This window comes from Amyelois transitella, chromosome 17, assembly GCF_032362555.1.
Source record: "Amyelois transitella isolate CPQ chromosome 17, ilAmyTran1.1, whole genome shotgun sequence".
Classification (NCBI taxonomy): Eukaryota; Metazoa; Arthropoda; class Insecta; order Lepidoptera; family Pyralidae; genus Amyelois; species Amyelois transitella.
Window position 1 is genome coordinate 7,088,113 of NC_083520.1, and position 13,585 is coordinate 7,101,697.

At 35.3% G+C, this 13,585-nt stretch overlaps 1 protein-coding gene across 1 annotated transcript; it reads left to right on the forward strand.

Moving 5' to 3' along the window:
* The first annotated feature begins 714 nt into the window (after positions 1-714).
* Positions 715-13,286, forward strand: LOC106134235 (carboxypeptidase B). Its single transcript, XM_060948986.1, has 10 exons — positions 715-878; positions 1,005-1,237; positions 5,125-5,249; positions 5,733-6,060; positions 6,490-6,724; positions 10,358-10,516; positions 11,079-11,201; positions 11,780-11,879; positions 12,407-12,553; positions 13,020-13,286. The coding sequence occupies exons 2-10, from the start codon at positions 1,042-1,044 to the stop codon at positions 13,284-13,286; spliced, it is 1,680 nt and encodes a 559-aa protein (XP_060804969.1). The 5' UTR covers positions 715-878; positions 1,005-1,041.
* Positions 13,287-13,585: the final 299 nt, after the last annotated feature.

The following is a 13,585-nucleotide window of genomic DNA, read 5'->3' on the forward strand; positions in this document are numbered from 1 at the left end:
TAACTTCTACTGTCATTGTCAATGTTGTTTTTTAAACCTCTTTTAGTTTAAAAAAGTAAAAGTCGTAAAGTCGTAAAAGGTATGACAGTGAGTGATATAAGCAGTGACAGCCTACCTAGCCTACCATAGAACATAGAATTTAAAAACAGAAATGTTACGGGGGCGTGGCCAGCGTGTTAAAGTTAAAACTCATGAGTCTTAACTGTCATGATCCAATTGTTTGTATACTTTGTTGTTGATTTTACCTAGGCAAATATTTATTATTCCCTTTTTTAACACTTCGGATTTCTTCAAAGATAGAGAAAGATGGTAGATAAGCTTATCAATCTTCATGAATATGGCTTTAGGGTAGTAATTCAAATACGTTAAAGGGAAATAAGTCTAACAGGCTATCTCTTTTTGATAAACATAAGAGGTGGAAAGAGAGAGAAAATAAGACATATTACCTTTCGTTGTTCCAGAGTATGTTACATAATTAGAACGAAAATTCTTATCTGTGGATGTTACGAAGAAAATAATTTTATACGAAAAATTGCTAATGCGCATGCTGTGAGTGTCAATTTCTAGGGCTGTATGCAGTTAATTTTTTAACGTTTATCTTGGACGAAAAGTCAACCAATCAAAAAGCTGTTATTTTGTATGACACTATTGCCCAGTGTATTTGTATTATCACGTCCGTGTTTTTACTCTTTGGTTTAAATTTGCTATATTTTTTTATACTAGCAACACACGAACAAAGTGCTACGTGATAAAATGGCGGCTGTCGTGTTTCTTTTCATGACCTCATAAAATCTATTTTTTTAACACTATTCAAGTGGAAAATATAGTTTTAAACAACAATTTCTAAATACATAAGTGACGGTTTTAATTATTTAATCGTAAGTATAATTTTTATGGTGTATTTAATACAAATTAAATGCGTAATTTTTCAGGTTCATGATAACGGCGGTCAAAATGCAAATTTCGATAATTTCTCATATTTGTCGTTGTGTATTTGTTTGCAGTCAAAAAAGGCCTTCATATCCTAATTGTAAGAGTGCAATGTCTGAAGAGACAGAGCGCCATGGCGAAGCGGCGTGTGATAGCAACGCAGGAGGCGGTGGCGGCACGAAAGAGACGCGAGTGTTATTGACCCCTCATCAGCTCGACGCTGCCTCTGCCGACTCCCTTCGGTCCGCGTGGAGAACCCAGGACTTGTACATTGGCCACCTTGAGACTTTGAACAAACAATTGGAAGGTATTTACGAAAGTTTCGGCTTGTAGCGGCCCGCGAATAGGTCTCATCGACCGACAAGTTATGTTTCCATTTAAATCGACAATACTTTAACTAAATTACTAGTGATACTGTTATGACACAATTTGAAAATATTTTACTGTGATAAATGTTATTTGAAAATATGTGGTACGGGTGTATTTAGGTGTTATAAATTTAGTTATGATGAAGATTGGTATTGCTGTGCCAGTGGAGTGATCAGTGGTAGTGATTATGATGGAAGGCCAAGTGAAGTCTCTGGGGGATCCTGGAGAGGTGATTATTTGCAGTGGTGTTCTGCCTTCGTTTCTACTCAAGAAAAGAGCCTCGCTTGGTGTATTTTCTCAGAAAAAAGTAAATATATTTTGATTTGCTTATCTTATTACATTATGTGCTTTTGATATATTTTAATTATTATCACTGTGTTAGCTAACTACATGTGTACTTTTAGCTTTAACTTAATATTTATAAGGCAATATTTACATTGGGCTACTTTTTTCTAGCTGGCACAAAATACTAAATGTCCAGTTATAAGTGTTATGTGTTATAGGGAGAGTGGTTCCCGGCACCAATAAAAAAAAAATAGGACCACTCCATCTCCTTCCCATGGATGTTGTAAAAGGCGACTAAGAGATAGGCTTATAAACTTGGGATTTTTCTTTTAGGCGATGGGCTAGCGACCTGTCTCTATTTGAATCTCAATTCTATCATTAAGCCAAACATCTAAATGTGGCCTATCGGTCTTCAAGACTGTTGGCTCTGTCTACCCTGCAAGGGATATGGATGTGATTGTATGTATATAAAAGTGGAAACACCTTGCCATATTTTGTGTGTACTTTTCAGTTCTGATCATCTTATTTTACATAAACAAGATATTTACATAACTATTATTATAACTTTAAAAATACTTACAATTTAAAAATAATATAAATAAAAGAAGGTATTACAATACCACCCAGTTAAAACAAGTATATTATGTCTGAATCAAATAATGTACAACCAGTACGAGATTAACAATAGAAAAATGGACAGTGTTTGTGGCCAACTTGAATAAAGTACATCATTGACTTGCCCACTAATAACCTGTGCATAAGTAGATATTTAATAATAATATATAAATATATACGGGACAAATTACACTGATTGAGTTAGCCTCGAAGTAAGTTCGAGACTTGTGTTACGAGATACTAACTCAACGATACTATATTTTATAATAAATACTTATATAGATAAACATCCAAGACCCAGGCCAATCAGAAAAAGTTCTTTTCTCATCATGCCCTGGCCGGGATTCGAACCCGGGACCTCCGGTGTCACAGACAAGCGTACTACCGCTGAGCCACAGAGGCCGTAATTTAGATTTAACAGATAAATTCTGCTTATAATAATGCTGTTGATACTAACATTATTCTATAAGTTTAGTTTTAAGAATTTACTGCACCAAGATTGGAAGCCATATTTGCATGAGTTCTTTTTCTAACCAATGTAAATTAATATTCTTGAATTTAAATGTACTTATGATTTTTCTTGTCACTTATGGCTATGCCTGTCCCATATTAGTACACAAGGCTGACAACTCCAACAGACAGATTTCATATAAAACCAGTCAAAGTAATAACTTTATTGTGGAGTACATATAAATAGGGATACTATTAGATATTTTATTCATTCAACATTAACCAATGTTGTGCAACCAAAAGATGTGTTGTTTGAGATGTCCCATAATAATGAATTTAAAAATAATAATAATTTAAATATTTCATTAAGATTGAGAGTAGTGTTATCATCTGTATAAAGTCATGACGTTCTTATCTTTCTACTTCATGTTATGTAAACATAACATTTCCTATTTCTTAATAGTGATTAGGGATAAAAGGGTCACAATCAATATGTATTTATTTTTCATCTTCTGTTTTTTTAATTCATTATCCTAATTAAGAGAATAATTATTTCTCATGGTTAGGATAATGGTCACTCCATTAAAAAAATATCTCTTGATGTACCTTATTGAGTACTGTTGGGGACAAATCATTTCCTTAAAAATGAAATACAAAATATTCATACCTTGGTTGTCAGCCAAATATGTAAGTATAAGATAGGCATGCCATTGGTAAATTGTATTTCAACTTTTGTGCTGTCACTTGTATACTTAATTGTGTAATTGAAATATTATTATAATGTTATGTTTTGCTTAAATTTCTTTGAAAAATTATATGTTAATAGCAATATAAGTCTAATGTTTAATGTGATAATATAAATATCGCATCTAAAATCCCATACAGGATAGACAGAGCCAACATTCTCAAAAAGACTAAAAGGCCATATTCAGGCTGGCTGGCTTATTAAGATAGCTATCTATTGTATCTTATTTAATTGTATGTATTTTATTTTGAATTTTGTTATGCTTTTTGTCATTGAGCCTATCAACATAATTAGTGTTTGAAAGCACTGTTTGACAAGTGCAATGAAAAAAATATAGTTAAACTTTTACTAGCTATTGGCCATTGCATAAATTATCATGGAATTAATTGTAAATTTTAATTCATAAATGCAAAATTTTCTTCCTGATATTACAAAAGAGTGGTCTGTATACTTAACTAGATCTATCCAAGTTATATATATATGGCGGGATACTGTTTGAAAAAATTATGTTTAAAATGCATTTGCAAAATTTGATATTAATGAAATCTGCCATCTGAAAACAAGCCATGCGAAGCACATGGAGGCAATACCTACATTTTCTCGAAAGGTTTGCTGATTTTTTATACCTATTTAATACTAATTAGACTTAATTTTGAAGTGGACCTCAAACCCCGAAGTCCAAAGGCAGAGTGCTTTACTGGGAACATGCTAAGATGAGAGAGAGACACTTTATTTTTGCTGGACCAGGGTAGAGAGCAGGTTGGAAATAATTTCTCGTCTCTGAAGTATTTATTGCCTATATCCAGCTCACAACAGTATAATTAATTTTTCTATCATATATTGAATACCTACCTAGTAATATTGAATAATATTATGGTTTAAGTAAAAGTACCTTGTAGAAGCATTATTGTATCATTCACACAACTCGATATGTTCACTCCAGTGGAACATAATATACCAAGGTTATTTTCTCAGAAACACCTGCACAGAAAACATTACTAATTAAAATCCATAAAAAATATACAGTACCATGTACTTAAGGAATTAATTAAGTATTACATCTGCTACTTATAATATATTAAAACTAGATTTATGGATTTTAAAAGCACATTTAACATCCATACAAATAAAACATGGTAAGCCATGTTTTATTTAAGCACATGTGCTTTTAAATGCATATTGCTCTAAATTTTTATATACCAAATCACTGCTATTTATTCACTATTTTAGGACCTCTATTGTATTTTTTAATTGTTTTGTTTTAGTTAAGGTGTTGTCGATTTAGATTTGTTTGTTAAAAGATAAGTTAAAATAAAATTAGTAATACTTGTCAGTTATATGGAGAAGTTATGTAAATATTGTAACTAAGATAATAGCTATTTAAATAACAAATTTAATTTATGTGTTTTTGGTAAATCTACAAATAGGAACATGCATCTTGATTAGGCCAAAACTGCATCTTTTTTTATGAAGCACAACTGCATAAAACCACCAGATATTACAAAAAAAAAAACAGTCCACAATGTATTTCACTGCTTTACAACAAAATGCTTTAATGTAACATAAAAAAGTAGCACATGTTGGGTATGTCCAGATTTCCACCAAAAGTAAATTTTTAATATCAAACTTACGAAACCGATCTAAATTTATACATTGATCATTTCGGCATTCTGTTTGAAAGCATTGTTTGGTATTTTGCAAATAATCTTAATTTAATATAATATGTGCAGGAAGCTTGGAAAAGGCGAAAGAGATAGAAGATAGGATCAAGCAGCAATATGCAGAGTCACAACACAGGGAAAAAGTGCTTGTAAGGCGTTTAGCAGCCAAGGAGCAGGAGATTCAAGATTACGTTGTGAGTTTACTTTCTTAAATACACTCAGAGTCATTACTTCTTGAAAAAGTCATCAATCATCACCATCACAATCACTAATTTACATAAATCTACAATTACGTCCTTAAATTGAATCAGATGATAATATGTAACACCTGATTAAAAACATTTCCCTCTCTTTTGGTCTTATCAATAAAGTGGCATAAATGTGACGATAACAAAATAAGAAAGTAATAAAGCTACTAAGCTTATTAATGACTTAAATGAAGGAATGGCATCTGGCTGCTATCAATCCATCAAGATCTAAAGCTTAATCACTGCACATAATTTGATACGTGTACCCTACACTAATGTGCTTGCATAAAAATTTTTTTGTTCTCAATTATTATTAAGCTTAAGTATGTAGGTGTCATGACAAGTGGAAAGTCTAAAGAAAATGAAAGGCAAAAAGTAGCCTTTGTGAAATTATGATAATTATATAATTATATATTTTTTTAATTCCAGAGTCAGATAACGGAACTAAAATCGTCACATGCCAGTCTCAACGGGCGGCCTACGCTTTTAGATCCCGCAGTCAACGTCCTTATACTCCGGCTGAAGCAAGAATTGACCTCGACAAAAGCAAGGTTGGAAGAAACGCAAAACGAGTTGGCAGCGTGGAAATTCACGCCCGATTCGAATACGGGAAAAAAGTTGATGGCAAAGTGTAGATTGTTACACCAGGAAAATGAAGACTTAGGTCGCATGACCTCGAGTGGACGAATAGCCAAGTTAGAAGGTGATCTTGCCTTACAAAAGAATTTAAGTGAAGAAGTAAAGAAGTCACAATCAGGTAAATGTTTATTTTTATTGTCATTTTACTTGTTAGAGCACAAAAAAGGGATTTTATGTATGTGTGTAAGATACAAAAAACTTTTTTGTATTATCTTATGAAAACGCAACATTTTACCTCTTTTCAAGCGAAAATACAGTTTTTTTGTGTTTGAGGTTTCTCAAGCACGGAACAAGCAGAGAGAATTGACGCGCGTCTGAGAAATATCTCAGACGCGCGTCAATTCTCTCTGCTTGTTCCGAGCTATTGCTCGTCCATCCTATTTTATTTACCAATCAGCTAAAAATCGACAACTTGTCGCAAGGCCCCATTTTAATCCTCGTGCAATTAATTGTCTATAGCCGTATTTAGCCCAGATGCGAGACCGAAACTACGCTTTCAGGCTCTTACTATATTTATTAACCAACCATTCATAAACACCTATTGCAGAGCTTGACGACTTCCTCCAAGAGCTGGACGAGGACGTGGAGGGCATGCAAAGTACAGTACTGTTCCTACAGCAAGAATTGCGAGCTACCCACGCCACAGTGAACGGCAACAGGCCCGCCTCGCCCGACAAACGGCCCTACTCCGGCAGCGAAGCCAGCGACACGCCCAGAAACAAACGAAGAAGGCCCTCCGTCCTCTCCCTTGACTACAACGAGGATGAAGAACCCCTCACAATCACGAACGGAGACGCGGAATAACCATGGACTTCGGTGTTCCTACAAAGAACACAATTCTCCTAGTGGACAATGTTCTGTTAATTTAATTTCAGTGATTAAACGTGAAACGCTGGCTGTGACAGTTTGTCACTTGTGATCGCTTATATCACATTAAAGTGTATCCTTCAAATCTATGTACTTTCATTAGAAGACGAATAGAGACAAATGATCGACATTTCCATTGACAATGAATTGGTGATGATTGTGTCCAATGTGAAAATGAGACTAAGAAAACATTTGGTAAAAATATAGTTTGCGTTTTATGCACAACAGTGGAACATGTGATCAGATTACCTGGTGAAATCGTTTTTGACATTGTTTTTATACTTGAATATTAAGAGAAGACTCAGTTGACAATTTTATAATTTATTTATGATAAGTGTGATATATTAGAGAAATCCGATGATATAAGCAATAACAGACTTGTGCTGATGGGGTATGTAGATGGCATTTATTTTATTTACATGCCAGAGTTGATGAAAATGAGAATCGCGCCTGTTGTTAAATGTAGCAATAATGTCAAACACCAAGCCTAATGTCTTAATAATTGCCACATATATTTATTAAATTTATGGGACTTTCTACATGAAATGTTTTTATTCTTTAAATTACAATGAATGTATATAGAGCTATGTTAATAAACATATATAACTGGCAAACATTTGAGTGTATTATTTTCTACATTAAATACGAATACTGCATTCGTCAGTTAAACATTATCACAGCAGTTAAATCCAAAGCAATGCAATGTCGTAAAAGGTTATTCAACAATGTTAACCACGTCAGTATATTGCATTTTGATATTCATTGGTAAGGCTAACAAACTTAATATTATTTTTAAAAAATACACATAAATGCCTGACACTTATAATATCTAATTTTAATCCTTATACAAAGTTTATAAAATTCTTAGTATGTAGGTACTTATATTAGAAATTAACTTATTTCAAAATACTTAGAAGAAAATAGCAAGTTGATTTGCGACGTGTATACGACGTATACATATGTAAACACTTATTAGAGACATTCGATTTGGTCAAGTAATATTTTTTTCGCTCTAGCATCGTGGTTAATATAATAAACTAGCTATTGCCCGAAACTTTTTTCGCCGTAAAAGTTTACAGAAAAAGCTGAAAATACCTCCCCCACCAAGTGGTAATACAGGGGGTATTGCCACTTGGTGGGGGAGGTATTTTTGTACCTATATCAGTTTTTAATTTGACATCTGTTTGTCTTCATCCATAGATCCTCCGTATCGATTGTTTTGCAATATCTTTCAAGTACAGACATCAGTTACTATTTTATTATTACATATTTATAGAGAGGTAACAGTTTAAGAAAGAACTGGTTCCTATCCATGTTATCGGGAATGATTAGATGATTATTTGGTCATGTGAAGAGATTGACCACGAAAGTACATTAAACAAATGTGGAGCGTCAGGTCATGAACACCCTTAACCGACAAGCTTGCATGAGGAAATTTATGAATGAGGTGAAAAAGTTGGATGACATAGCAATCATTTAACTGTTAACTAGTAACATTAGTGGTAAGATGCAGTCTGCCACTGCCCCCAGCAAAGAGGCGTATTAGCAAGCTAAAATCTTAGATTTTTACATCTGGCTCATAACCCGACTTTGCAGCTTTTTTATACTTCCCATACAGATTCGGGCGTATTTTCGACGAACATTTTGAAACAATCTGCAGAACATGACGAACGTGTCTCATACGAAGGAGCTCAGGTGTATAGAGCCAATCTGCGGGTGCCCGAAGACATCGTGATAGTCCGGAACCTCTTGGAGCGAGGAGGTTTATAAACTCTTGATTATTTTTTCATCATATCTATTTGTCGAGGTAGACAAAGCATGCTCTTAAAAAGATTTGAAAGCCACGTTCAGAAAGAAATAGGTACTTCAAATAGATTCAATCGCCATACTAATCGCAAAGGTATAATAATATTATTATTTATAGGCGCATATATAATTATATTATTTATATGCCTATAACATAATTTCAAATTATCAGATAAGCAGCCCACCACATGTAGGACGTCTTCCAAAGTAGACATTACGCAAATTTGTTTTAAAAGCTGTTACATAGTACCTAGGTACCTTGAGATTGTGATAGTGCTAACAAACTGTCACAATCAGAATTTCAACCAAGGACTATATTTGCCATTTTGAGTGAATCCTATTTTTATGCAGTTATCAGTTCAATGTGGAGTTTATCTCCCACCCGCGCCGACTTCCTGGTTCGCACTGAGGACACGTCTGTCGTCCGTAGCACGTTGGACTCCAATAGAATAAACCACACTCTCTTGGTGAAGAATGTGCAGAGACGAATAGATCCTGACTACGTTCAGTCGGAACTGTGGACGGAACAGTCGCTTAGGATAGGTGAGATACTAGAAATTGCATTGCAAATCTTCCAAGTCGTCGACTACCCATGTGATCAAGGTTTTTGTCTTGAAGTCGAAACCCAGAGATCATGAGTGGTTGGGAATCCCAAATTAAGTACACTAGCACGAGTGAAAAGTACCTAGTGAAATGGTCTTACGACGTTCTCATGTATGCAAAATTTCATGGAAATTGGTGGTAAGTGATTTTGACGGCAAAGACGGACAAACAAACACATTTTATAATATTTGCATAAAGATTTCGGGACAACCACAGCCATAGATCTAGCTAGACCCGCGACTGAATAGTATACGTACTTTGTAAGGACAAATAATAACTCAACCTAAAGGATTCTAAGCTTTGAAAGATATTGTCAGTCCCTGCTAAGGGATGTCCTTTTATAAGAAAGGATAACTAGTCTTTCGAAAGCGTGGTATCAAACCATTTTTCTTGCTTCAGGCCATCGGATGTCCTGGGACAAATATCCTTCAGTCGGAATTATTAACGAGTACCTTAAATACCTAAGTGACAATTTCCCTTCCACGTGTAATGTCACAACCATTGGTCATTCTTCACGTAAAAGGCCGATTAAGGTAGGCATTACTCAGTACTTAGATACCTATATTTCTAGAATGTTCTCAGTTTAAGTTAGGTTTTCTTCCTCTGGCTTTTGTGCCGGTTGCATCCTCACCACTCTGGACAGGAGCCCGAGGTATGCTTTTGACCATGGATCCTGGATTGGGTGAGTCAGGTTTTTACACGAATCGACTCCCATCTGACCTCAGTATCGTTTGCAGGGGACCCTAACCCGTATTGGATCTCAAATTGCAAACAAACTAGAAAGCCAAATAAAGACTTTAAACATATATGTGACATAAAAAACCAAAATATTAAACAAATAATTTAAAAAAAAAAACCCTATTGTTCGATCATGGTTACACACTAAGTTGCCTGAATGTGCTAGTTTCCTCACGATGTTCTCCCTCACCGTAAAAGCATCGGTTAGTATTCAAACTTATGTGCATAACTTCAATAATAGTCATTGGTAAAGTTAGAAATTAAAAATATTATTCATAAATATTTGAAAGATAAAATAAGCACCGATTTTTCGCCTACCCAAACAACTAGTTATCTACGTACATGACACGTCAAGTTGAGGATTATTTGCTACGTTCCTATTAACATGAATACTTTCAGGCGATCAGAATATCTAATGGGAACCCCAACAACAAAGCATTCCTAATAACAGCAGGACTCCACGCCCGGGAATGGGTTGCTATCACATCGGCTCTGTACATAGCTAACGAAATTATCAACAATTTCGATAACCAACCCCATTACGTTAAAGATTTGGATTGGTGAGTTCAAAACGCATTTGATACGAGTCCACACGACACTAATAATAAAGGAAAAAGATTTTTATGTTTATAACAAAGAAACTCAAAAACTACTGGACTGTTTTTCACGAAATTTGGCACATATACATATATAGAATACACCTTCGGGAGAAACAAAGGCGCAAATGTTTGTGCAGAAATAAAATTATAAAAAATCTTAATTCAAGTAAACCACAAAAATATTATGTTACTAGCTGCACCCCCTTCGCTTTGCTCCCGTGAAAATTTCATTGCTTATTATGTTAGGTATTTCATTTTATCTATATTGTAGGTACCCGTGTACCGAATTTCATAAAAAATTCGCCCAGTAGATTTCACGTGAAAGTGTATATAAGTAATTATGAAATTCTATGGTAAAAAATAACTTTTAATGAAGGATGTTCCCTCAATCCTGAGTCCGAAACTCTTCATTTGAACAGGTCATATTAACCCTTGACCTGTAGAAATAAGGAGTTTGGGACGATATTAAGGACATAAGTAAAACAAACAACACTACTTGTTTGATTGCACAAAATGTTCCCAGGTATATAGTGCCACTTCTTAATCCTGACGGCTATGTATACTCCCAGACCATCGACCGGTTTTGGCGAAAAAATCGACGAAAGTTTGGCATTTGTTACGGTGTCGATATTAACAGGAACTTCGAGTAAGTGCATAGCGAACGTGTATAATATTCAAACCAGTTTGATTTTGTTAGGATATGTAAGAACTCGCAGATAGGTATCCGTAGATATATGGTCGAATGTAAGTTTACATTTTGCATCACTTATGATTTGAGCTCTAGGTAAGTTGAGCATTCCTTATTTAAAGTAAGTTGATGTTACCTATAGTTTTCTAGGTAAATATTTACATAAGGTTGTGGTAATTCGAATTGCCTACACTAGATCGAGCTACGAAGTCATGACGTGACTGGACCACTACCATCTAGTGATTGTTGACAGCCGGGGCCAACAGCTTACCTTGCTTTCCGAAGTATGGAAGAGGTCGAGAATTTTTTTGTGCAACTTTGGGCAATCCGTTTAAGTAGTGTTTTTACAGCAAATACAGAAGAACTAAATAAATGTGCAACTTGTCTCGTCCTGTAAAGGCGAGGCAGGGAACATAGGTAAAAATAGGTAGAATAGGTACTTCTGCACAGAAAATGAAGTTAAACTAAAAGAGAAGAAGACTTTTATATGATACCTACTTTTTCAGTAAATAATTACCTATTCCAATATTTTGCAGCATAGACTGGAACGTGCACGGTATGACTGAATTGAATGTATGTAGCGAGTCGTACTCCGGCCCAAAAGCGTTTTCAGAGTCAGAAAGTATAACTTTACATGTAAGTCACCCTACGCGATAGGGCCTTCTCAATGTTTATACAGAGTAAGTACCTATATCAGGCACTTTTTGTAAGTCTGGTTCTTACACAAAGCGATGCCCGTCTGACGTCCGCAACCTTTGTTGCAGGGCAACCTCACCAGTATTGGATCATGAAAAAAGCTGCACTAGATGAATGGATCTATTTTTTTTATCGATATTAGTGCTTTTGACCTCAATCTGCGTGGTACAACCACGCAGCCAGATGAGGCCTAAGGAAGTGAAATTATATTTTTTTGCAAGAAGGAAATAAAGGCGAGGAGCGGCAGTTTCACGCGGCACCAGCAGAAGACACGGTGCCGCTGCGCGGTAGGTCAGGCTAGTGCAGAGACCGCGGGAATGACCCGTGGGGTCGCCTGTAGAGGCCTAAACCTTACTCGCCTTTAACGACATTCATGGTAAAAGGATGGAGTCGTATGGTCGTAGTCTAGTGCCTGGAACTACACACAAATGGTGATGATGAACTTCTGATATGCACCCATTTTACAGGACTTCTTAAAACGTCTACCGAAGATACCGTCAGCATTAGTAGACATCCACTCCTATGGGCAACAAATACTTTATCCATGGTGTGCTCGCACCGTAGAAACAGTGAACTCTGACTTGCATAAATCTACCGCCGCAGGGATGGTTGAGGTATCTAATTTTATATTAAGGACTTGACAGAGCAATAACAAGACGAATAGCAAAGTTGAACTAATATAAAATAAAACTCTAGAATAGGTATCTACGAGGAAGTTTTCTGTTTTTTTAGTAATAAATGTCTGTAACAGTAATCGGTGGATAAGCGTCATGGAATGCATCAAATTCAATCAAGATAACAAGAGAACCAAATCAAAAAGAGTACCTACTTATATACCTTCTTAGCTGTAATCTCGTCTTCCTTTTGGAGTAGGAATTCCTTATGGGGTAGGAAGTCCTTTCCTAAATAAGTTATTACAGAGATTATGAAAATGTGAATACTGATTTCAGACTAGTCATATTTTAACCAAATCGCACGCTTCCATATTCCCGTAAAGTCGTCTGTCTCTTCTTTTTTTAAACCTTTACTCTTTTCTATCACATCAATAACTAAAAATCTAAGCAATAAATTCATTTTCAGTCAATATACAGGGTAGACCAAAAGCTCTACAAGCATGGCCCAGCATACCATTTAATGTACCCAGCGCCAGGGGCCGCCTTAGACTGGGCTTACAAGATGGGTGTAAACCATTCCTATGCAATTGAAGCCAGAGACAAAGGAACCTACGGTTTTCTTCTTCCGCCAGCCCAAATTTTGGACACTGGAAAGGAACTGTTTGAAGGTGTAACTTACTTAGCCAGCGTTCTCCATCCAAAGTATAAAAAACAACCCTCGTCTTGGCTTTGAATGAAATTCGTTGAATAGGAAAATAAACTCTTTACAATTAATAATATGGCATTTTGTTCTTTTGTACCAGCGCAATTTAATTTAAATTTTTATTTTTCTTTAATTTTTTATTATAGTCGTAGAATTAGAAATCTCTATCACTACATATTATTTTAGTCTCCCTATTTTCATAATATAAATTAAATGTTAATAAGAGGGTTTTCTGAGGTAGGTGACAAACCTACAAATGCTACCCGTGCGAAGCCGGGGCGGGTCGCTAATCATATAATAATAAAAAAAAACGAATAAAAGTAAGTACT